At 47.1% G+C, this 25,667-nt stretch overlaps 1 protein-coding gene and 1 long non-coding RNA gene across 3 annotated transcripts in view; both read left to right on the forward strand.

Annotated features, from left to right (window-relative positions):
* LOC124013545 (exocyst complex component 4-like) overlaps positions 1-25,667 on the forward strand; it is a 200,317-nt gene that overhangs the window by 26,636 nt on the left and 148,014 nt on the right. Inside the window, exon 6 of the mRNA XM_046327873.1 lies at positions 5,915-6,161. Coding sequence (XP_046183829.1) covers positions 5,915-6,161 — 247 coding nt within the window. The remainder of the gene's footprint in view (positions 1-5,914; positions 6,162-25,667) is intronic.
* Positions 10,013-10,810, forward strand: LOC124013968. 2 transcript variants are annotated; one of them, XR_006834942.1, is made up of 3 exons: positions 10,013-10,025; positions 10,380-10,453; positions 10,696-10,764. It is a non-coding gene; the product is annotated as an uncharacterized LOC124013968 (long non-coding RNA). The 2 variants fall into 2 exon arrangements; XR_006834943.1 differs by having other exon boundaries at positions 10,016-10,025; positions 10,380-10,430; positions 10,719-10,810.

The raw sequence follows: 25,667 nt of genomic DNA on the forward strand, positions 1-25,667 counted from the left end.
TTATCATAATAGTACATACAGTACAGCATTATTACACCATTATCATAATAGTACATATTGTACCTCGCAGCATTATCAGTCCATTATCACACTAGTGCATACATCACAGCATTATTAGGACATTATCATAATAGTACATATTGTACCTCACAGCATTATCAGTCCATTATCATACTAGTGCATACATCACAGCATTATTAGGACATTATCGTACTAGTACATACATCACAGCATTATTAGGGTGGCAGGGTAGCCTAGTGGTTAGAGCGTTGGACTAGTAACTGGAAGCTTGCCTGTTCAAACCCCCGAGCTGACAAGGTACAAATCTGTCGTTCTGCCCCTGAACAGGCAGTTAACCCACTGGCAGTCATTGAAAATAAGAATTTGTTCTTAACTGACTTGCCTAGTTAAATAAAGGTAAAAATAAACAGCATTATTAGGACATTATCATACTCGTTCATACATCACCACACTATTAGGGCATTATCATACTCGTTCATACATCACAGCTTTATTAGGGCATTATCATACTAGTGCATACATCACCACATTATTAGGGCATTATCATACTCGTTTATACATCACAGCATTATTTGGCCGTTATCATACAAGTACATACGTTTTCATAACATCATAATCAGCTGCCACCCCTCCATATCTCCCATTAGTCACCATGTATTCCTGTCAGCACAGTGGGGTGGATAACATTCATTATGCTCATAAGCCACAGTGGAACAGTTACCTACAGCGTCTACAGGGGAGTTTGTTATAGTGTGTTGATGACATTCCCTGGTTGTGGAGTTTGTTATAGTGTGTTGATGACATTCCCTGGCTGTGGAGTTTGTTATAGTGTGTTGATGACATTCCCTGGCTGTGGAGTTTGTTATAGTGTGTTGATGATGTTCCCTGGCTGTGGAGTTTGTTATAGTGTGTTGATGATGTTCCCTGGCTGTGGAGTTTGTTATAGTGTGTTGATGACATTCCCTGGCTGTGGAGTTTGTTATAGTGTGTTGATGACATTCCCTGGCTGTGGAGTTTGTTATAGTGTGTTGATGACATTCCCTGGCTGTGGAGTTTGTTATAGTGTGTTGATGACATTCCCTGGTTGTGGAGTTTGTTATAGTGTGTTGATGACATTCCCTGGCTGTGGAGTTTGTTATAGTGTGTTGATGACGTTCCCTGGTTGTGGAGTTTGTTATAGTGTGTTGATGACGTTCCCTGGTTGTGGAGTTTGTTATAGTGTGTTGATGACGTTACCTGGTTGTGGAGTTTGTTATAGTGTGTTGATGACATTCCCTGGCTGTGGAGTTTGTTATAGTGTGTTGATGACATTCCCTGGTTGTGGAGTTTGTTATAGTGTGTTGATGACATTCCCTGGCTGTGGAGTTTGTTATAGTGTGTTGATGATGTTCCCTGGTTGTGGAGCTGTGAAAACACCAAGAAGATGATTAAGATGCCCAAGGCGGCAGGTAGCCTAGTGGTTAGAGCGTTGGACTTGTAACTGAAAGTTTGCAATATCAGGCTGACAAGGTAAAAATCTGTCATTCTGCCCCCTGAACAAGGCAGTTAACCCACTGTTCCTCTGAACAAGGCAGTTAACCCACTGTTCCTCTGAACAAGGCAGTTAACCCACTGTTCCTCTGAACAAGGCAGTTAACCCACTGTTCCTCTGAACAAGGCAGTTAACCCACTGTTCCTCTGAACAAGGCAGTTAACCCACTGTTCCTCTGAACAAGGCAGTTAACCCACTGTTCCTCTGAACAAGGCAGTTAACCCACTGTTCCTCTGAACAAGGCAGTTAACCCACTGTTCCTCTGAACAAGGCAGTTAACCCACTGTTCCTCTGAACAAGGCAGTTAACCCACTGTTCCTCTGAACAAGGCAGTTAACCCACTGTTCCTCTGAACAAGGCAGTTAACCCACTGTTCCTCTGAACAAGGCAGTTAACCCACTGTTCCTCTGAACAAGGCAGTTAACCCACTGTTCCTGGGCCGTCAATGTAAATAATAATTTGTTGTTAACTGACTTGCCTAGTTAAATAAAGGTAAAATAAAAAGAAAAGCTTCTCTCTGGTCTAGTTATTTTTTTCTTGAGATCTTGGTAATCTCTCTCTCTCTGCAACTTTCTCCCAGGCCCTACCCACCCATCCACTCAACCCGTCCTAACACGTTTGTTTGAATGCAAGCCTAAACCCTCCTTCCCTGTCAGGTCAGGTGTGCCCCGGTACCTGGTCAGCTAGCCACCCTACTGCTAACTGCAGGTGTACTGTTACAGCTCCATAGCCCCTCCTCTGTACCTCTGTCCCTATGCCATTACCAGACCCCCACTCTTCCTCTCACCACTAACCTCTGTCCCTATGCCATTACCAGACCCCCACTCTTCCTCTCACCACTAACCTCTGTCCCTATGCCATTACCAGACCCCCACTCTTCCTCTCCCCACTAACCTCTGTCCCTCACCATTACCAGACCCCCACTCTTCCTCTCCCCACTAACCTCTGTCCCTATGCCATTACCAGACCCCCACTCTTCCTCTCACCACTAACCTCTGTCCCTCTACCATTACCAGACCCCCACTCTTCCTCTCCCCACTAACCTCTGTCCCTATGCCATTACCAGACCCCCACTCTTCCTCTCACCACTAACCTCTGTCCCTCTACCATTACCAGACCCCCACTCTTCCTCTCCCCACTAACCTCTGTCCCTATGCCATTCCTCTCTCACCTCTAACCTCTGTCCCTCTACCATTACCAGACCCCCACTCTTCCTCTCCCCACTAACCTCTGTCCCTATGCCATTACCAGACCCCCACTCTTCCTCTCACCACTAACCTCTGTCCCTATGCCATTACCAGACCCCCACTCTTCCTCGCCCCACTAACCTCTGTCCCTATGCCATTACCAGACCCCCACTCTTCCTCTCCCCACTAACCTCTGTCCCTATGCCATTACCAGACCCCCACTCTTCCTCTCCCCACTAACCTCTGTCCCTCTACCATTACCAGACCCCCACTCTTCCTCTCCCCACTAACCTCTGTCCCTGGCATTACCAGACCCCCACTCTTCCTCTCACCACTAACCTCTGTCCCTATGCCATTACCAGACCCCCACTCTAACTCTCCCCACTAACCTCTGTCCCTATGCCATTACCAGACCCCCACTCTTCCTCTCACCACTAACCTCTGTCCCTATGCCATTACCAGACCCCCACTCTTCCTCGCCCCACTAATCTCTGTCCCTATGCCATTACCAGACCCCCACTCTTCCTCTCCCCACTAACCTCTGTCCCTATGCCATTACCAGACCCCCACTCTTCCTCTCCCCACTAACCTCTGTCCCTCTACCATTACCAGACCCCCACTCTTCCTCTCCCCACTAACCTCTGTCCCTATGCCATTACCAGACCCCCACTCTTCCTCTCCCCACTAACCTCTGTCCCTATGCCATTACCAGACCCCCACTCTTCCTCTCCCCACTAAACTCTGTCCCTACGCCATTACCAGACCCCCACTCTTCCTCTCCCCACTAACCTCTGTCCCTATGCCATTACCAGACTCCCACTCTTCCTCTCCCCACTAACCTCTGTCCCTATGCCATTACCAGACTCCCACTCTTCCTCTCCCCACTAACCTCTGTCCCTATGCCATTACCAGACCCCACTCTTCCTCTCCCCACTAACCTCTGTCCCTATGCCATTACCAGACTCCCACTCTTCCTCTCACCACTAACCTCTGTCCCTATGCCATTACCCGACCCCCACTCTTCTTCGCCCCACTAACCTCTATCCTTTTGCCAGCCACACCCCCAATACAGTCGCAATGCCAGCCTTAGAAACCCTAACCCCTCCCCATACCCCTGTCCTTCTGCCAATCTTCCCTCTAGCAACCCCCTGTCTCCTCCTCTGAGCCTACCATCCCACTGATGACTCTCTCCACTATAATTGCTGCTGTTTGTTGATGGAGTCAGTTGACTAACTCAGGTAGAGAGAGAGAGAGAAGCCTCTTAATTCACACCCAGGGCCTAAGTCATTTCCCTGCGCTAACTGCACTTCCCTCTCGCATTATTACGGCAAAACGCAAGCAATTAGCCGCCGCCGCGTGCTAAGTGCCATGTGCCGCGATGACGACAGCATAACTCTCCAGCTTTTGTGGACAACGCTGCTTCATCTAATGGCCTCAGCGCACATCATTTAGTAGCTGGTAATTGTAGTGATTATGATGTGAAAAAACTACAGTCGCTGGCAGGTGAAATAAAGTCTATTAACGTCACATAAACATGAACTCTCTTAACGTGCCCCGCTTACAACGCTTTGAAGGGGAAACGGAGGCTGTATCATCAGACTGGAATTAGAACGTAGCCCTGCTGTTACTCTCAATTTAGCGAGAGGGGGGGGTTGAGGTGCTGATCAGGGAGGTAAAGGTGAAGACATTTACATTTAAGTCATTTAGCAGACGCTCTTATTTGTGATGATGAGGAAGAGGTGCTCGCCGAGTGGTGAGATGTACGGGGTTGTTATGGTGATGATAATACTGTATAGCATTGAGAGGAAAGAGATGACAGTAGGACTAGGATGATGTTTATGAAGATGGATGAGGATGGTTACAACTATAACAACTCATTCTTTCATGTGTCTCTAGAAAGTTTCATGAGTATGTTGGCTTTCAAATAGTACCACATCCTGTAGCTCCAGTATCAATTCAATTCAAGGGCTGTATTGGCAGGGGAAACATGTGTTAACATTGCCAAAGCAAGTGAGGTAGATAATATACAAAAGTGAAATAAACAAGAAAAATTAACAGTAAACATTACACATACAGAAGTTTCAAAACAATGAAGACATTACACATGTCATATTATGTATATATACAGTGTTGTAACAATGTACAAATGGTTAAAGTACACAAGGGAAAATAAATAAGCATAAATATGGGTTGTATTTACAATGGTGTTTGTTCTTCACTGGTTGCCCTTTTCTCGTGGCAACAGGTCACAAATCTTGCTGCTGTGATGTCACACTGTGGCATTTCACCCAGTAGATATGGGAGTTTATCAAAATTGGATTTGTTTTTGTGGATCTGTGTGATCTGGGGGAAATATGTCTCTCTAATATGGTCATACATTGGGCAGGAGGTTAGGAAGTGCAGCTCAGTTTCCACCTCATTTTGTGCGCAGTGGGCACATAGCCTGTCTTCTCTTGAGAGCCATGTCTGCCTACGGCGGCCTTTCTCAATAGCAAGGCTATGCTCTGTACAAGGCTATGAGTCTGTACATAGTTAAATCTTTCCTTAAGTTTGGGTCAGTCACAGTGGTCAGGTATTCTGCCACTGTGTACTCTCTGTTTAGGGCCAAATAGCATTCTAGTTTGCTCTGTTTTTTTGTTAATTCTTTCCAATGTGTCAAGTAATTATCTTTGGGGCGGCAGCGTAGCCTAGTGGTTAGAGCGTTGGACTAGTAACCGGAAGGTTGCGAGTTCAAACCCCCGAGCTGACAAGGTACAAATCTGTCGTTCTGCCCCTGAACAGGCAGTTAACCCACTGTTCCCAGGCCGTCATTGAAAATAAGAATATGTTCTTAACTGACTTGCCTGGTTAAATAAAGGTAAAATTAAAAAAAAATTTTTTTTTTGTTTTCTCATGATTTGGTTGGGTCTAATTGTGCTGCTGTCCTGGGGCTCTGTGGGGTGTGTTTGTGTATCTCTCTCTCTGTCATTTCCCATGTTATCTATCTATCTATCTATCTATCTATCTATCTATCTATCTATCTATCTATCTATCTATCTATCTATCTATCTATCTATCTATCTATCTATCTATCTATCTATCTATCTATCTATCTATCTATCTATCTATCTATCTATCTATCTATCTATCTATCTATCTATCTATCTATCTCACTCTGCGTCACTCCCTCTTTCAGTGCGTGAGCTGCAGGCGCACCACGAGGCCCGCGAGGACCCTGACGTGCACCCGGAGGAGAACACCCAAGAGTTCATGGGCGTCCTCATCAAAGGCCTGGCCAAGCTCAAGAAGATCCCTGAGGCTGTCAAGGCCATCATGGAGCGCCTGGAGCCTGAACTGAAGCAGATACTGAAGAGATCCACTACCCAGATAGCTGATCACGCCTACCAGAGAGGAGAGAACCTAGCCACAGAGAGCCAGCCCAGGTAGGGAGGGGTGGAGGGTGGGACAGCAGACCATGCCTACCAGAGAGGAGAGAACCTAGCCACAGAGAGCCAGCCCAGGTAGGGAGGGGTGGAGGGTGGGATAGCAGACCATGCCTACCAGAGAGGAGAGAACCTAGCCACAGAGAGCCAGCCCAGGTAGGGAGGGGTGGAGGGTGGGATAGCAGACCATGCCTACCAGAGAGGAGAGAACCTAGCCACAGAGAGCCAGCCCAGGTAGGGAGGGGTGGAGGGTGGGATAGCAGACCATGCCTACCAGAGAGGAGAGAACCTAGCCACAGAGAGCCAGCCCAGGTAGGGAGGGGTGGAGGGTGGGATAGCAGACCATGCCTACCAGAGAGGAGAGAACCTAGCCACAGAGAGCCAGCCCAGGTAGGGAGGGGTGGAGGGTGGGATAGCAGACCATGCCTACCAGAGAGGAGAGAACCTAGCCACAGAGAGCCAGCCCAGGTAGGGAGGGGTGGAGGGTGGGATAGCAGACCATGCCTACCAGAGAGGAGAGAACCTAGCCACAGAGAGCCAGCCCAGGTAGGGAGGGGTGGAGGGTGGGATAGCAGACCATGCCTACCAGAGAGGAGAGAACCTAGCCACAGAGAGCCAGCCCAGGTAGGGAGGGGTGGAGGGAAGGCTGGGAGGTGGGATGGATGGGTGCAGGTAGGGGTGGAGGGGGAGGGATGGCAGGATGCAGGTAGGGGTGGAGGGTGGGATAGCAGACCATGCCTACCAGAGAGGAGAGAACCTAGCCACAGAGAGCCAGCCCAGGTAGGGAGGGGTGGAGGGAAGGCTGGGAGGTGGGATGGAGGGGTGCAGGTAGGGGTGGAGGGGGAGGGATGGCAGGAAGCAGGTAAAGATGCAGGTAGGGGTGGAGGGTGGGATAGCAGACCATGCCTACCAGAGAGGAGAGAACCTGGCCACAGAGTGACAGCCCATGTGAGGAGGGAGGGAGGGGAAATGTGTTTTGTTATTCAGTGAAAAAAGGTGTGGGTAGAGAAGAAGAAATAAGGGGATGTGGTTTGGGGACCTGTTTGAAAATGTGAAAATGAAATGCATCTTTCCTTCCATGAAGTGACCACTAATCTCACATGACTGGATAGGGGAGAGCTATGAAGTGAAACCCTAGATTTTTACCTATCCAATCATGTGGAATTTGTGATTTCTTCAAGGAGGGAAGGATGTATTGTGGGTTTTCTAACAGGGCCTTTGGGTGTATAGTTTTGTCCAACTCACTGGCTAAGGTGAGGTAGAAACAGTGGAGGAGAGGTACTGTATGGGTCTGAGGAGAGGTACTGTATGGGTCTGAGGAGAGGTACTGTATGGGTCTGAGGAGAGGTACTGTATGGGTCTGAGGAGAGGTACTGTATGGGTCTGAGGAGAGGTACTGTATGGGTCTGAGGAGAGGTACTGTATGGGTCTGAGGAGAGGTACTGTATGGGTCTGAGGAGAGGTACTGTATGGGTCTGAGGAGAGGTACTGTATGGGTCTGAGGAGAGGTACTGTATGGGTCTGAGGAGAGGTACTGTATGGGTCTGAGGAGAGGTACTGTATGGGTCTGAGGTGAGGTACTGTATGGGTCTGAGGAGAGGTACTGTATGGGTCTGAGGTGAGGTAGGAACAGTGGAGGAGAGGTACTGTATGGGTCTGAGGAGAGGTACTGTATGGGTCTGAGGAGAGGTACTGTATGGGTCTGAGGAGAGGTACTGTATGGGTCTGAGGAGAGGTACTGTATGGGTCTGAGGAGAGGTACTGTATGGGTCTGAGGAGGGTACTGTATGGGTCTGAGGAGAGGTACTGGGTCTGAGGAGAGGTATGGGTCTGAGGAGAGGTACTGTATGGGTCTGAGGAGAGGTACTGTATGGGTCTGAGGAGAGGTACTGTATGGGTCTGAGGAGAGGTAGGAACAGTGGAGGAGAGGTACTGTATGGGTCTGAGGAGAGGTACTGTATGAGTCTGAGGAGAGGTACTGTATGGGTCTGAGGTGAGGTACTGTATGGGTCTGAGGTGAGGTACTGTATGGGTCTGAGGTGAGGTAGGAACAGTGGAGGAGAGGTACTGTATGGGTCTGAGGAGAGGTACTGTATGGGTCTGAGGAGAGGTACTGTCTGATGGGTCTGATGGGGAGAGGTACTGTATGGGTCTGAGGAGAGGTACTGTATGGGTCTGAGGAGAGGTACTGTATGGGTCTGAGGAGAGGTACTGTATGGGTCTGAGGAGAGGTACTGTATGGGTCTGAGGAGAGGTACTGTATGGGTCTGAGGAGAGGTAGGAACAGTGGAGGAGAGGTACTGTATGGGTCTGAGGAGGGTCTGAGTCTGAGAGGTACTGTCTGATGGGTCTGAGGAGAGGTACTGGGTCTGAGGTGAGGTACTGTATGGGTCTGAGGAGAGGTACTGTATGGGTCTGAGGTGAGGTACTGTATGGGTCTGAGGTGAGGTACTGTATGGGTCTGAGGTGAGGTACTGTATGGGTCTGAGGTGAGGTACTGTATGGGTCTGAGGAGAGGTACTGTATGGGTCTGAGGAGAGGTACTGTATGGGTCTGAGGAGAGGTACTGTATGGGTCTGAGGAGAGGTACTGTATGGGTCTGAGGAGAGGTACTGTATGGGTCTGAGGAGAGGTAGGAACAGTGGAGGAGAGGTACTGTATGGGTCTGAGGAGAGGTACTGTATGGGTCTGAGGAGAGGTACTGTATGGGTCTGAGGAGAGGTACTGTATGGGTCTGAGGAGAGGTACTGTATGGGTCTGAGGAGAGGTACTGTATGGGTCTGAGGTGAGGTAGGAACAGTGGAGGAGAGGTACTGTATGGGTCTGAGGTGAGGTAGGAACAGTGGAGGAGAGGTACTGTATGGGTCTGAGGAGAGGTACTGTATGGGTCTGAGGAGAGGTACTGTATGGGTCTGAGGAGAGGTACTGTATGGGTCTGAGGAGAGGTACTGTATGGGTCTGAGGAGAGGTACTGTATGGGTCTGAGGAGAGGTACTGTATGGGTCTGAGGAGAGGTACTGTATGGGTCTGAGGAGAGGTACTGTATGGGTCTGAGGAGAGGTACTGTATGGGTCTGAGGAGAGGTACTGTATGGGTCTGAGGAGAGGTAGGAACAGTGGAGGAGAGGTACTGTATGGGTCTGAGGGAGAGGTACTGTATGAGTCTGAGGAGAGGTACTGTATGGGTCTGAGGAGAGGTACTGTATGGGTCTGAGGAGAGGTACTGTATGGGTCTGAGGTGAGGTACTGTAGGTACTGGGTCTGAGGTGAGGTACTGTATGGGTCTACTGTATGGGTCTGAGGAGAGGTACTGTATGGGTCTGAGGAGAGGTAGGAACAGTGGAGGAGAGGTACTGTATGGGTCTGAGGAGAGGTACTGTATGAGTCTGAGGAGAGGTACTGTATGGGTCTGAGGTGAGGTACTGTATGGGTCTGAGGAGAGGTACTGTATGGGTCTGAGGTGAGGTACTGTATGGGTCTGAGGTGAGGTACTGTATGGGTCTGAGGAGAGGTACTGTATGGGTCTGAGGAGAGGTACTGTATGTGTCTGAGGAGAGGTACTGTATGTGTCTGAGGAGAGGTACTGTATGGGTCTGAGGTGAGGTACTGTATGGGTCTGAGGAGAGCTACTGTATGGGTCTGAGGTGAGGTACTGTATGGGTCTGAGGAGAGGTACTGTATGGGTCTGAGGTGAGGTAGGAACAGTGGAGGAGAGGTACTGTATGGGTCTGAGGAGAGGTACTGTATGGGTCTGAGGAGAGGTATTGTATGGGTCTGAGGAGAGGTAGGAACAGTGGAGGAGAGGTACTGTATGGGTCTGAGGTGAGGTAGGAACAGTGGAGGAGAGGTACTGTATGGGTCTGAGGTACTGATGGGTCTAGGAACAGTCTGGAGGTACTGTATGGGTCTGTATGGGTCTGAGGTGAGGTAGGATCAGTGGAGGAGAGGTACTGTATGGGTCTGAGGGGTCTGAGTCTGAGAGGTACTGTATGGGTCTGTACTGTATGGGTCTGAGGAGAGGTACTGTATGGGTCTGAGGAGAGGTACTGTATGGGTCTGAGGAGAGGTACTGTATGGGTCTGAGGAGAGGTACTGTATGGGTCTGAGGAGAGGTACTGTATGGGTCTGAGGAGAGGTACTGTATGGGTCTGAGGAGAGGTACTGTATGGGTCTGAGGTGAGGTACTGTATGGGTCTGAGGTGAGGTAGGAACAGTGGAGGAGAGGTACTGTATGGGTCTGAGGAGAGGTACTGTATGGGTCTGAGGAGAGGTACTGTATGGGTCTGAGGAGAGGTACTGTATGGGTCTGGGTCTGAGGTCTGAGGTACTGTATGGGTCTGAGGTCTGAGGTGAGGTACTCCATGGGTCTATGGGTCTGAGGAGAGGTACTGTATGGGTCTGAGGGAGGTACTGTATGGGTCTGAGGTACTGTATGGGTCTGAGGTGAGGTACTGTCCATGGGTCTGAGGTACAGTGGAGGAGAGGTACTGAGGTAGGAACAGTGGAGGAGAGGTACTGTATGGGTCTGAGGAGAGGTACTGTATGGGTCTGAGGAGAGGTACTGTATGGGTCTGAGGTGAGGTACTGTATGGGTCTGAGGAGAGGTACTGTATGGGTCTGAGGAGAGGTACTGTATGGGTCTGAGGTGAGGTACTGTATGGGTCTGAGGTGAGGTACTGTATGGGTCTGAGGTGAGGTACTGTATGGGTCTGAGGTGAGGTACTGTATGGGTCTGAGGTGAGGTACTGTATGGGTCTGAGGTGAGGTAGGAACAGTGGAGGAGAGGTACTGTATGTGTCTGTGTCTCCATCACTAATAAGCAAACAAACCATCAAGCAAGAATAGACAAGTTTCACTTGAATCCCGGGCTTTTCTATCCAAGCTCTTTAGCTTTAGACAGAGTGAGTACGACAAGGGTGTTTTGGGAGCGAGTGAACTGCTAGAAAATTATTTTTGATTAGTCTCTATCCTCACCTCCCTCTCTCTCCGTATCTCATTGTGGAAACCCTAATAAAGCAAACAGTTAAGCACACCCTGTCCTCAGCCTCCTCTGTTCTCCATCTCCTCAGCCTCCTCTGTTCTCCATCTCCTCAGCCTCCTCTGTTCTCCATCTCCTCAGCCTCCTCTGTTCTCCATCTCCTCAGTCTCCTCTGTTCTCCATCTCCTCAGCCTCCTCTGTTCTCCATCTCCTCAGTCTCCTCTGTTCTCTCTCCTCAGCCTCCTCTGTTCTCCATCTCCTCTCCTCTGTTCTCCCTCTCCTCAGCCTCCTCTGTTCTCCATCTCTCCTCAGTCTCCTCTGTTCTCCATCTCCTCAGCCTCCTCTGTTCTCCATCTCCTCAGTCTCCTCTGTTCTCCATCTCCTCAGCTTTTCTCCATCTCTGTTCTCCATCTCCTCAGTCTCCTCTGTTCTCCCTCCTCAGCCTCTCTCCTCAGTCTCCTCTGTTCTCCATCTCCTCAGCCTCCTCTGTTCTCCATCTCCTCAGTCTCCTCTGTTCTCCATCTCCTCAGTCTCCTCTGTTCTCCATCTCCTCAGTCTCCTCTGTTCTCCATCTCCTCAGTCTCCTCTGTTCTCCATCTCCTCAGTCTCCTATGTTCTCCATCTCCTCTGTTCTCCATCTCCTCAGTCTCCTCTGTTCTCCATCTCCTATGTTCTCCATCTCCCCAGACTCCTCTGTTATCCATCTCCTCAGCCTCCTCTGTTCTCCATCTCCTCAGCCTCCTCTGTTCTCCATCTCCTCAGCCTCCTCTGTTCTCCATCTCCTCAGCCTCCTCTGTTCTCCATCTCCTCTGCCTCCTCTGTTCTCCATCTCCTCTGCCTCCTCTGTTCTCCATCTCCTCAGCCTCCTCTGTTCTCCATCTCCTATGTTCTCCATCTCCCCAGACTCCTCTGTTATCCATCTCCTCAGCCTCCTCTGTTCTCCCTCTCCTCAGCCTCCTCTGTTCTCCATCTCCTCTGCCTCCTCTGTTCTCCATCTCCTCAGTTTTCTCTGTTCTCCCTCTCCTCAGCCTCCTCTCTTCTCCATCTCCTCAGCCTCCTCTGTTCTCCCTCTCCTCAGTCTCCTCTGTTCTCCATCTCCTCAGCCTCCTCTGTTCTCCATCTCCTCAGCCTCCTCTGTTCTCCATCTCCTCAGCCTCCTCTGTTCTCCATCTCCTCAGCCTCCTCTGTTCTCCATCTCCTCTGTTCTCCATCTCCTCAGTCTCCTCTTTTATCCATCTCCTCAGTCTCCTATGTTCTCCATCTCCTCAGCCTCCTCTGTTCTCCATCTCCTCAGTCTCCTCTGTTCTCCCTCTCCTCAGCCTCCTCTGTTCTCCCTCTCCTCAGTTTCCTCTGTTCTCCCTCTCCTCAGCCTCCTCTGTTCTCCCTCTCCTCAGTTTCCTCTGTTCTCCCTCTCCTCAGCCTCCTCTGTTCTCCATCTCCTCAGTCTCCTCTGTTCTCCATCTCCTCAGCCTCCTCTGTTCTCCATCTCCTCAGTCTCCTCTGTTCTCCATCTCCTCAGTCTCCTCTGTTCTCCATCTCCTCAGTCTCCTCTGTTCTCCATCTCCTCAGTCTCCTCTGTTCTCCATCTCCTCAGTCTCCTCTGTTCTCCATCTCCTCAGTCTCCTCTGTTCTCCCTCTCCTCAGCCTCCTCTGTTCTCCCTCTCCTCAGCCTCCTCTGTTCTCCCTCTCCTCAGCCTCCTCTGTTCTCCCTCTCCTCAGCCTCCTCTGTTCTCCCTCTCCTCAGCCTCCTCTGTTCTCCCTCTCCTCAGTCTCCTCTGTTCTCCATCTCCTCAGCCTCCTCTGTTCTCCATCTCCTCAGCCTCCTCTGTTCTCCCTCTCCTCAGCCTCCTCTGTTCTCCCTCTCCTCAGCCTCCTCTGTTCTCCATCTCCTCCACCTCTATTGTACCCCATTGGATCAATTCCATCTGTTTCCACTCACGGTATTCACAACTCCCTCCATTTAAGGAAATGGAGTAATCCAGAAAGACAAGACCCAGCCTCTGTTTTTTCCCTCAGCATTCATTCACTCCGCAGAGAAAAACCAGGAAAGCAAAAGCTACTGGAAGAGAAGAGATATAATGACGGCACTTAAGAAAGCACTTACCTTCAGCTGAGATGAACACTTGTTTTTCTGCCTCCGTTTCTCTCGTTGTCTCTCCGTCTGTTTTCACGGTGTGTGTGTATCTTGTGCCCTCTAAACCGAGCCGTTGTCCACGTTTCAAGAGGTGGTCGTTGGTTCACCTGTCCTGAACCATTGTGGCTACTGGGTTTAGGTTAGTGCTGAGGCCTTGGCTACATTTCATTCCAGAAAGGTTATCTCCCTCTCCTCTTTCCTAGTTTCAAACTCCCCTTCCCGGATCTGACACGAATGGATAAGTGAAGGCAATATGGAGGAAACTAGGTAGAGTTTTAACACCTACCCAGTTAGTCATTATGGAGGAAACTAGGTAGAGTTTTAACACCTACCCAGTTAGTCAATATGGAGGAAACTAGGTAGAGTTTTAACACCTACCCAGTTAGTCATTATGGAGGAAACTAGGTAGAGTTTTAACACCTACCCAGTTAGGCAATATGGAGGAAACTAGGTAGAGTTTTAACACCTACCCTGTTAGTCAATATTGAGGAAACTAGGTAGAGTTTTAACACCTACCCAGTTAGGCAATATGGAGGAAACTAGGTAGAGTTTTAACACCTACCCTGTTAGTCAATATGGAGGAAACTAGGTAGAGTTTTAACACCTACCCAGTTAGGCAATATGGAGGAAACTAGGTAGAGTTTTAACACCTACCCAGTTAGGCAATATGGAGGAAACTAGGTAGAGTTTTAACACCTACCCTGTTAGTCAATATGGAGGAAACTAGGTAGAGTTTTAACACCTACCCAGTTAGTCATTATGGAGGAAACTAGGTAGAGTTTTAACACCTACCCAGTTAGGCAATATGGAGGAAACTGGGTAGAGTTTTAACTAACACCTACCCAGTTAGTCAATATGGAGGAAACTAGGTAGAGTTTTAACTAACACCTACCCAGTTAGTCATTATGGAGGAAACTGGGTAGAGTTTTAACACCTACCCAGTTAGTCATTATGGAGGAAACTAGGTAGAGTTTTAACACCTACCCAGTTAGTCATTATGGAGGAAACTAGGTAGAGTTTTAACTAACATCTACCCAGTTAGTCATTATGGAGGAAACTAGGTAGAGTTTTAACTAACACCTACCCAGTTAGTCATTATGGAGGAAACTGGGTAGAGTTTTAACACCTACCCAGTTAGTCATTATGGAGGAAACTAGGTAGAGTTTTAACACCTACCCAGTTAGGCAATATGGAGGAAACTAGGTAGAGTTTTAACACCTACCCAGTTAGTCATTATGGAGGAAACTAGGTACAGTTTTAACTAACACCTACCCAGTTAGGCAATATGGAGGAAACTAGGTACAGTTTTAACACCTACCCAGTTAGTCATTATGGAGGAAACTAGGTACAGTTTTAACTAACACCTACCCAGTTAGTCATTATGGAGGAAACTAGGTAGAGTTTTAACACCTACCCAGTTAGTCTATGGAGGTAGAGTTTTAACACCTACCCAGTTAGTCATTATGGAGGAAACTAGGTAGAGTTTTAACACCTACCCAGTTAGTCATTATGGAGGAAACTAGGTAGAGTTTTAACACCTACCCAGTTAGTCATTATGGAGGAAACTAGGTAGAGTTTTAACACCTACCCAGTTAGTCATTATGGAGGAAACTAGGTAGAGTTTTAACACCTACCCAGTTAGTCATTATGGAGGAAACTAGGTAGAGTTTTAACACCTACCCAGTTAGTCATTATGGAGGAAACTAGGTAGAGTTTTAACACCTACCCAGTTAGTCATTATGGAGGAAACTAGGTAGAGTTTTAACACCTACCCAGTTAGTCATTATGGAGGAAACTAGGTAGAGTTTTAACACCTACCCAGTTAGTCATTATGGAGGAAACTAGGTAGAGTTTTAACACCTACCCAGTTAGTCATTATGGAGGAAACTAGGTAGAGTTTTAACTAACACCTACCCAGTTAGTCATTATGGAGGAAACTAGGGTAACACCTACCCAGTTAGTCATTATGGAGGAAACTAGGTAGAGTTTTAACTAACACCTACCCAGTTAGTCATTATGGAGGAAACTAGGTAGAGTTTTAACTAACACCTACCCAGTTAGTCAATATGGAGGAAACTAGGTAGAGTTTTAACACCTACCCAGTTAGTCATTATGGAGGAAACTAGGTAGAGTTTTAACTAACACCTACCCAGTTAGTCAATATGGAGGAAACTAGGTAGAGTTTTAACTAACACCTACCCAGTTAGTCATTATGGAGGAAACTAGGTAGAGTTTTAACTAACACCTACCCAGTTAGGTGTTAAACACAGTAGTGGCAGGACATTTGGGACAACACCTGCCACAGACCATGAAGAAACAGATACACTGCTGCTTTAAACATAAACATGACAAGACACACACACACACACACACACACAAATCAAATCAAATCAAATCAAATTTATTTATATAGCCCTTCGTACATCAGCTGATATCTCAAAGTGCTGTACAGAAACCCAGCCTAAAACCCCAAACAGCAAACAATGCAGGTGTAAAAGCACGGTGGCTAGTTTTAAAAACTCCCTAGAAAGGCCAAAACCTAGGAAGAAACCTAGAGAGGAACCGGGCTATGTGGGGTGGCCAGTCCTCTTCTGGCTGTGGAGGTAGAGATTATAACAGAACATGACCAAGATGTTCAAATGTTCATAAATGACCAGCATGGTCAAATAATATGGAGGCAGAACAGTTGAAACTGGAGCAGCAGCACAGTCAGATGGACTGGGGACAGCAAGGAGCCATCATGTCAGGTAGTCCTGGGGCACGGTCCTAGGGCTCAGGTCAGTTGAAACTGGAGCAGGACATGGCCAGGTGGACTGGGGACAGCAAGGAGTCCTCATGTCAGGTAGTCCTGGGACATGGTCCTAGGGCCCAGGCCAGTTGAAACTGGAGCAGCAGCATGGCCAGGTGGACTGGGGACAGCAAGGAGTCATCATGTCAGGTAGTCCTGGGGCATGGTTCTAGGGCCAGGTCCTCCGAGAGAGAGAAAGAAAGAGAGAAGGAGAGAATTAGAGAAGCACACTTAGATTTACACAGGACACCGAATAGGACAGGAGAAGTACTCCAGATAAACAAACTGACCCTAGCCCCCGACACATAAACTACTGCAGCATAAATACTGGAGGCTGAGACAGGAGGGGTCAGGAGACACTGTGGCCCCATCCGAGGACACCCCGGACAGGGCCAAACAGGAAGGATACACACACACACACACACACACACACACACACACACACACACACACACACACACACACACACACACACACACACACACACACACACACACACACACACACACACACACACACACACACACACACACACACACACACACACACACACACACACACACACACACACACACACACACACACACACAATGTTGTAGCATTTAAAAGCTAGACTGTGTTGTTATTCTGTCAGATGTTGGGTCAGGCCTTGGCTCCCACCGTGTGCTGAATCTCATCTGACGCCAGTATAGGACAATGCAGTGCAGCTTGTTTTCAACCCCACCTTCTCCATATCCTTTTTACTTTACTGTGTGTATGTACGCACACACGCAAGTTCAAGCCGAGGCCCGTTGCTATGGAAACCTCTATATAAGTAGTGTAGCAAGGTGTTCTTTCTTGCGTAATGAGCAACACATAGATGGTGCTGTTCAGTAGATAACGCCCAGCGTATTACACAGTGTCTCTGAAGGGTTCCTGTAAAACATCCTCAGTGTGCAGTCCTTTGATTTCAACACAGAATACAGATGTCCTGTGCTTTGTCTCTTCTAATCTAATAGAGGAATTTGGTTGACATGGTGATCGCTACTCAGATGGGGTCACAGACATATTGAATTGTCATATTGACGATCTGTTGGTTTTTATCCTGTTTAGACTTGCAATGTTCTGACAACTTTCCCCAAATTCCCAGGTTTTCTAGAAATGCGGGTTCGAAGCCTGGGAATGTTGCTACCCTGGTACATACAGTATGTCTGATGATGCAACTAGCCATGTTATGGACTATGGCTGATCATATAGCCAGTTTATTTCATATGGCCAGTGTTGTGTGTGTGTGTGTGTGTGTGTGTGTGTGGTGTGTGTGTGTGTGTGTGTGTGTGTGTGTGTGTGTGTGTGTGTGTGGGTGATGACCTGGCACAGTCACTTAGCTTGATGGTTCCTGTGAAGACACTACAGGCGACAATAAATAACATTTTCCTGGGTGAGTTAGGGTCCCAGCTAGCCCACCTGACACTGCATGCTACACACACACACACACACACACACACACACACACACACACACACACACACACACACACACACACACACACACACACACACACACACACACACACACACACACACACACACACACACACACACACACACACACACACACACACACACACACACACACACACACACACATTCTCTTTCACTCAACACACACATATGTATTAACACACAGACTAATTCACACTTAAACACATTCACACACACACCCCGAATGAGCGCTTGACCGCAGTGCGTGATCCCTCCTCGCCCCTCTTTCTGTCGTCCATCACCTGGGTGTCTGTGTCTTCCATCCTTCTGGGAAATGAGGAGATCTATTAGAATGGCCTGCTGTGTGAGATAATGAGGGGAATGGGGCTCTCTCTCTCCTTCTCTGCTCTGGAAAACCAGACATTCATCACATCGAATGAGGGATGAGGGAAGAGAACTGGTGAAAGGTCATGTTTGGCGTAAAAGCAACACAGCTCATCACCCTGAACACACCATCCCCACTGTCAAACATGGTGGTGGCAGCATCATGGTTTGGGCCTGATTTTCTTCAGCAGGGACAGGGAAGATGGTTAAAATTGATGGGAAGATGGATGGAGCCAAATACAGGACCATTCTGGAAGAAAACCTGATGGAGTCTGCAAAAGACCTGAGACTGGGACGGAGATTAGTCTTCCAACAAGACAATGATCCAAAACATAAAGCAAAATCTACAATGGAATGGTTCAAAAATAAACATATCCAGGTGTTAGAATGGCCAAGTCAAAGTCCAGACCTGAATCCAATCGAGAATCTGTGGAAAGAACTGAAAACTGCTGTTCACAAATGCTCTCCATCCAACCTCACTGAGCTCGAGCTGTTTTGCAAGGAGGAATGGGAAAAAATTTCAGTCTCTCGATGTGCAAAACTGATAGAGACATACCCCAAGCGACTTACAGCTGTAATCGCAGCAAAAGGTGGCGCTACAAAGTAGCGTCAGGGGGCTGAATAATTTTGCACGCCCAATTTTTCAGTTTTTGATTTGTTAAAGTTTGAAATATCCAATAAATGTCGTTCCACTTCATGATTGTGTCCCACTTGTTGTTGATTCTTCACAAAAAAATACAGTTTTATATCTTTATGTTTGAAGCCTGAAATGTGGCAAAAGGTTGCAAAGTTCAAGGGGGCCGAATACTTTCGCAAGGCACTGTATATCCTCCCTGTCTGCCTGTCCCTAACCATTCATAACATATATCCTCCCTGTCTGCCTGTCCCTAACCATTCATAACATACATCCTCCCTGTCTGCCTGTCCCTAACCATTCATAACATACATCCTCCCTGTCTGCCTGTCCCTAACCATTCATAACATACATCCTCCCTGTCTGCCTGTCCCTAACCATTCATAACATACATCCTCCCTGTCTGCCTGTCCCTAACCATTCATAACATACATCCTCCCTGTCTGACTGTCCCTAACCATTCATAACATACATCCTCCCTGTCTGACTGTCCCTAACCATTCATAACATACATCCTCCCTGTCTGCCTGTCCCTAACCATTCATAACATACATCCTCCCTGTCTGACTGTCCCTAACCATTCATAACATACATCCTCCCTGTCTGACTGTCCCTAACCATTCATAACATACATCCTCCCTGTCTGACTGTCCCTAACCATTCATAACATACATCCTCCCTGTCTGCCTGTCCCTAACCATTCATAACATACACCCTACCTGTCTGCCTGTCCCTAACCATTCATAACATACATCCTTCCTGTCTGCCTGTCCCTAACCATTCATAACATACATCCTCCCTGTCTGCCTGTCCCTAACCATTCATAACATACATCCTCCCTGTCTGACTGTCCCTAACCATTCATAACATACATCCTCCCTGTCTGCCTGTCCCTAACCATTCATAACATACATCCTCCCTGTCTGCCTGTCCCTAACCATCCATAACATACATCCTCCCTGTCTGACTGTCCCTAACCATTCATAACATACATCCTCCCTGTCTGCCTGTCCCTAACCATTCATAACATACATCCTCCCTGTCTGCCTGTCCCTAACCATTCATAACATACATCCTCCCTGTCTGACTGTCCCTAACCATTCATAACATACACCCTCCCTGTCTCTGTCCCTAACCATTCATAACATATATCCTGCCTGTCCCTAACCATTCATAACATACACCCTCTGTCTCTGTCCCTAACCATTCATAACATTCACCCTCTGTCTCTGTCCCTAACCATTCTGTCTCTGTCCCTAACCATTCATAACATACATCCCCTCTGTCTCTGTCCCTAACCATTCATAACATACACCCTCTGTCTCTGTCCCTAACCATTCATAACATACACCCTCTGTATCTGTCTCTGTCCCTAACCATTCATAACATACACCCTCTCTGTCTCTGTCCCTAACCATTCATAACATACATCCTGCCTGTCCCTAACCATTCTGTCTCTGTCCCTAACCATTCATAACATACATCCTCCTCTGTCCCTAACCATTCCCTGTCTCTGTATCTGTCCCTAACCATTCATAACATACACCCTCTCTGTCTCTGTCCCTAACCATTCATAACATACATCCTGTCTGTCCCTAACCATTCATAACATACACCCTCTGTCTCTGTCCCTAACCATTCATAACATACATCCTGCCTGTCCCTAACCATTCATAACATACATCCTGTCTCTGTCCCTAACCATTCATAACATACATCCTCCTGTCTCTGTCCCTAACCATTCATAACATACACCCCTCTGTCTCTGTCCCTAACCATTCATAACATACATCCCTGTCTCTGTCCCTAACCATTCATAACATACATCCTGCTCCCTGTCCCTAACCATTCATAACATACATCCTCTGTAACCCTAACCATTCATAATTCATACACCCTCTGTCTCTGTCCCTAAACATTCATAACATACACCCTCTGTCTCTGTCCCTAACCATTCATAACATATATCCTGACTGTCCCTAACCATTCATAACATACACCCTCTGTCTCTGTCCCTAACCATTCATAACATACACCCTCTGTCTCTGTCCCTAACCATTCATAACATACACCCTCTGTCTCTGTCCCTAACCATTCATAACATACATCCTGCCTGTCTCTGTCCCTAACCATTCATAACATACACCCTCTGTCTCTGTCCCTAACCATTCATAACATAGATCCTGCCTGTCCCTAACCATTCATAATATACACCCTCTGTCTCTGTCCCTAACCATTCATAACATCCTGTCTCTGTCCCTAACCATTCATAACCATCCTGTCTCTGTCCCTAACCATTCATAACATACACCCTCTGTCCCTAACCATTCTGTCTCTGTCCCTAACCATTCATAACATACACCCTCTGTCTCTGTCCCTAACCATTCATAACATACACCCTCTGTCTCTGTCCCTAACCATTCATAACATACACCCTCTAACATACACCCTCTGTATCTGTCTCTGTCCCTAACCATTCATAACATACACCCTCCCTGTCTCTGTCCCTAACCATTCTACACCATTCCATACATCCTCTGTCTCTGTCCCCTAACCATTCATAACATACACCCTCTGTCTCTGTCCCTAACCATTCATAACCCTCTCTGTCTCTGTACACCATAACATACACCCTCTGTCTCTGTCCCTAACCATTCATAACATACACCCTCTCTGTCTCTGTCCCTAACCATTCATAACATACACCCTGTCTGTCCCTAACCATTCATAACATACACCCTCTGTCTCTGTCCCTAACCATTCATAACATACACCCTCTGTCTCTGTCCCTAACCATTCATAACATACATCCTCTCTGTCTCTGTCCCTAACCATTCATAACTGTCTGTCTCTGTCCCTAACCATTCATAACATACACCCTCATCTGTCCCTAACCATTCATAACATACATCCTCTGTCTCTGTCCCTAACCATTCATAACATACACCCTCTGTCTCTGTCCCTAACCATTCATAACATACACCCTCTGTATCTGTCCCTAACCATTCATAACATACACCCTCTGTCTCTGTCCCTAACCATTCATAACATACACCCTCTCTGTCTCTGTCCCTAACCATTCATTCATAACATACACCCTCTCTGTCTCTGTCTGTCTCTGTCTCTGTCCCTAACCATTCATAACATACACCCTCTCTGTATCTGTCCCTAACCATTCATAATATACACCCTCTGTATCTGTCCCTAACCATTCATAACATACACCCTCTCTGTCTCTGTCCCTAAACATTCATAACATACACCCTCTGTCTCTGTCCCTAACCATTCATAACATACATCATCCCTGTCTGACTGTCCCTAACCATTCATAACATAGATCCTGCCTGTCCCTAACCATTCATAACATACATCCTCCCTGTCTCTGTCCCTAACCATTCATAACATAGATCCTGCCTGTCCCTAACCATTCATAACATACATCCTCCCTGTCTGACTGTCCCTAACCATTCATAACATACATCCTCCCTGTCTGACTGTCCCTAACCATTCATAACATAGATCCTGCCTGTCCCTAACCATTCATAACATACATCCTCCCTGTCTGACTGTCCCTAACCATTCATAACATACATCCTCCCTGTCTGCCTGTCCCTAACCATTCATAACATACATCCTCCCTGTCTGCCTGTCCCTAAACATTCATAACATACATCCTCCCTGTCTCTGTCCCTAAACATTCATAACATACATCCTCCCTGTCTCTGTCCCTAACCATTCATAACATACATCCTCCCTGTCTGACTGTCCCTAACCATTCATAACATACATCCTGCCTGTCCCTAACCATTCATAACATACATCCTGCCTGTCCCTAACCATTCATAACATACATCCTCTGTATCTGTCCCTAACCATTCATAACATACATCCTCCCTGTCTCTGTCCCTAACCATTCATAACATACACCCTCTGTATCTGTCCTTAACCATTCATAACATACACCCTCTCTGTATCTGTCCCTAACCATTCATAACATACACCCTCCCTGTCTCTGTCCCTAACCATTCATAACATACACCCTCCCTGTCTCTGTCCCTAACCATTCATAACATACACCCTCTCTGTATCTGTCCCTAACCATTCATAACATACACCCTCCCTGTCTATGTCCCTAACAATTCATAACATACACCCTCCCTGTCTCTGTCCCTAACCATTCATAACATACACCCTCTCTGTCTCTGTCCCTAACCATTCATAACATACACCCTCCCTGTCTCTGTCCCTAACCATTCATAACATACACCCTCTCTGTATCTGTCCCTAACCATTCATAACATACACCCTCCCTGTCTCTGTCCCTAACCATTCATAACATACACCCTCTCTGTATCTGTCCCTAACCATTCATAACATACACCCTCCCTGTCTCTGTCCCTAACCATTCATAACATACACCCTCTCTGTATCTGTCCCTAACCATTCATAACATACACCCTCTCTGTATCTGTCCCTAACCATTCATAACATACACCCTCTCTGTATCTGTCCCTAACCATTCATAACATACACCCTCTCTGTATCTGTCCCTAACCATTCATAACATACACCCTCCCTGTCTCTGTCCCTAACCATTCATAACATACACCCTCTCTGTATCTGTCCCTAACCATTCATAACATACACCCTCTCTGTATCTGTCCCTAACCATTCACAACATACACCCTCCCTGTCTCTGTCCCTAACCATTCATAACATACACCCTCTCTGTATCTGTCCCTAACCATTCATAACATACACCCTCTCTGTATCTGTCCCTAACCATTCATAACATACACCCTCTGTCTCTGTCCCTAACCATTCATAACATACACCCTCTCTGTATCTGTCCCTAACCATTCATAACATACACCCTCTCTGTATCTGTCCCTAACCATTCATAACATACACCCTCTCTGTATCTGTCCCTAACCATTCATAACATACACCCTCTCTGTATCTGTCCCTAACCATTCATAACATACACCCTCTGTCTCTGTCCCTAACCATTCATAACATACACCCTCTCTGTATCTGTCCCTAACCATTCATAACATACCCCCTCTCTGTATCTGTCCCTAACCATTCATAACATACACCCTCCCTGTCTCTGTCCCTAACCATTCATAACATACACCCTCTCTGTATCTGTCCCTAACCATTCATAACATACACCCTCTCTGTCTCTGTCCCTAACCATTCATAACATACACCCTCTCTGTATCTGTCCCTAACCATTCATAACATACACCCTCTCTGTATCTGTCCCTAACCATTCATAACATACACCCTCTCTGTATCTGTCCCTAACCATTCATAACATACACCCTCTCTGTATCTGTCCCTAACCATTCATAACATACATCCTCTCTGTATCTGTCCCTAACCATTCATAACATACACCCTCTCTGTATCTGTCCCTAACCATTCATAACATACACCCTCTCTGTATCTGTCCCTAACCATTCATAACATACACCCTCTCTGTATCTGTCCCTAACCATTCATAACATTGTATGTCCCTAACCATTCATAACATACATCATGCCTGTCTACCAGTCTAGTGATGAACTACCAACCAAACACCCTCCATCCATCTCTCTCCTTCATTTTCCGCCACCCAAATGTTTTCATGTAACATTCGTCTAAAGTTTAAAAAGGTAGGCAAAGACCCCGTGTCTCTCCCAAACTCACTCAGTCATTCACTCACTCTTCATTCCACACAGTACCTCCTCTGGTTTATGTGTACCGTACAGATCCGGCACGGAGTTTAGCCCAACCTTCCTCAGTAAATAAAGTCAGAAGTGTCCCCACATCCCTGAAAACAAAAGACCACCAGATGTGTGTGAGTCCTAGTGGAACCAGAGACTTTGACAGATGCTGCTAATTGTAGTCAGAGCCAGCTGCCTCTGTGTGACTGGGGAAGCACTCTGCCAGTACCTAGACTGTTCTTTTCAACCGCTCAGCCCAAACCACCTGGATGAGACTCCTTTTGCCTGCCGATTGAACTAGATTTATGAACGTTTATTAAGCTAATGAATTCTAATGGTTGCTGAGGCAGGTTGGTTAACGCCACATGTACAAAGCCTCATCTGGCCCCAGGAGACTCTAAACTGACAGCTAATGCCTGGCTCGGTGGGCTGACGGCTGGACTTCAGTACCTGTTGGGTCACTTGTCCTCTATAGGCTCTAGATTTCAGGTCAGAATACAGTATGTTTAGAGAGAATGCTTACATTGTTAAATACTTCTCCTCTGATATGTAGTACCTTTTACTACAACGAAGTGCTCCACTCCTGTTCCGACAGATATATGCACTTATCAACCATAATTAAAAGAACACTTGTTGAATGTTCCCTATTTACATTGAAAGATTGGTCCCTGTGTGGACTGGTGGAGGCTGAAGAGCTGAAGTACTCTACTAACGAGCAGGTTCGAATCTGAAATATAAATTCATTATTTAGCTTTAGCATTGAGCTGAGGTCACAATGGTTTTGACTGCTGTGCATTAGCTTGTCTGTTAGTAGTCAGTTATTGAATGAGAGTCAATGGAATTAGAGAGGAGCTTTTAGACCTGGAGGCTGACAGGAGTGGTGCTGCCTTGGAGAGACCTCCTGATGGTCCACCATCAGTGGTCCAGGATCAGTTGCCTTTGTTCTAACTCTAAACCTGTGTGAGCCTCACAATACAACTGACCTGGGATGAATTGATAAGAACAGTTGGAATTGCTGTTCGAATATCATCCGTTCTCCCTTCCTTAATGTAATCACTCAAACACTGAGGTAAAACCCTAGGAAGGAAGAAGGGATGCATTTGAAAGGAATTCAAACTGGGCCTTAGTTCCTGCTGCATCTTAGGGCCCTGTTCTAATATTCTTCAACTGTATCATTCCTTTTCTCTCTTGCTTCAAGTAATTTCAGAAGGAAGGAAGGAGGCATTTGAAAGGAATTCAAACTGGGCCTTAGTACCTGCTGCATCTTAGGGCCCTGTTCCAATACACTTCAACTGTATGATTCCTTTCCTCTCTTCCTTTAAGTAATTTCAGAAGGAAGATAGGAGACATTTTGAGTATTCTAGCAGGACCAATGTTTGGGCTGTGTGTCGCAGCTTCTTCACCTGTTGTCCCACCAG

This window comes from Oncorhynchus gorbuscha, linkage group LG25 (assembly GCF_021184085.1).
Source record: "Oncorhynchus gorbuscha isolate QuinsamMale2020 ecotype Even-year linkage group LG25, OgorEven_v1.0, whole genome shotgun sequence".
Taxonomy (NCBI): domain Eukaryota; kingdom Metazoa; phylum Chordata; class Actinopteri; order Salmoniformes; family Salmonidae; genus Oncorhynchus; species Oncorhynchus gorbuscha.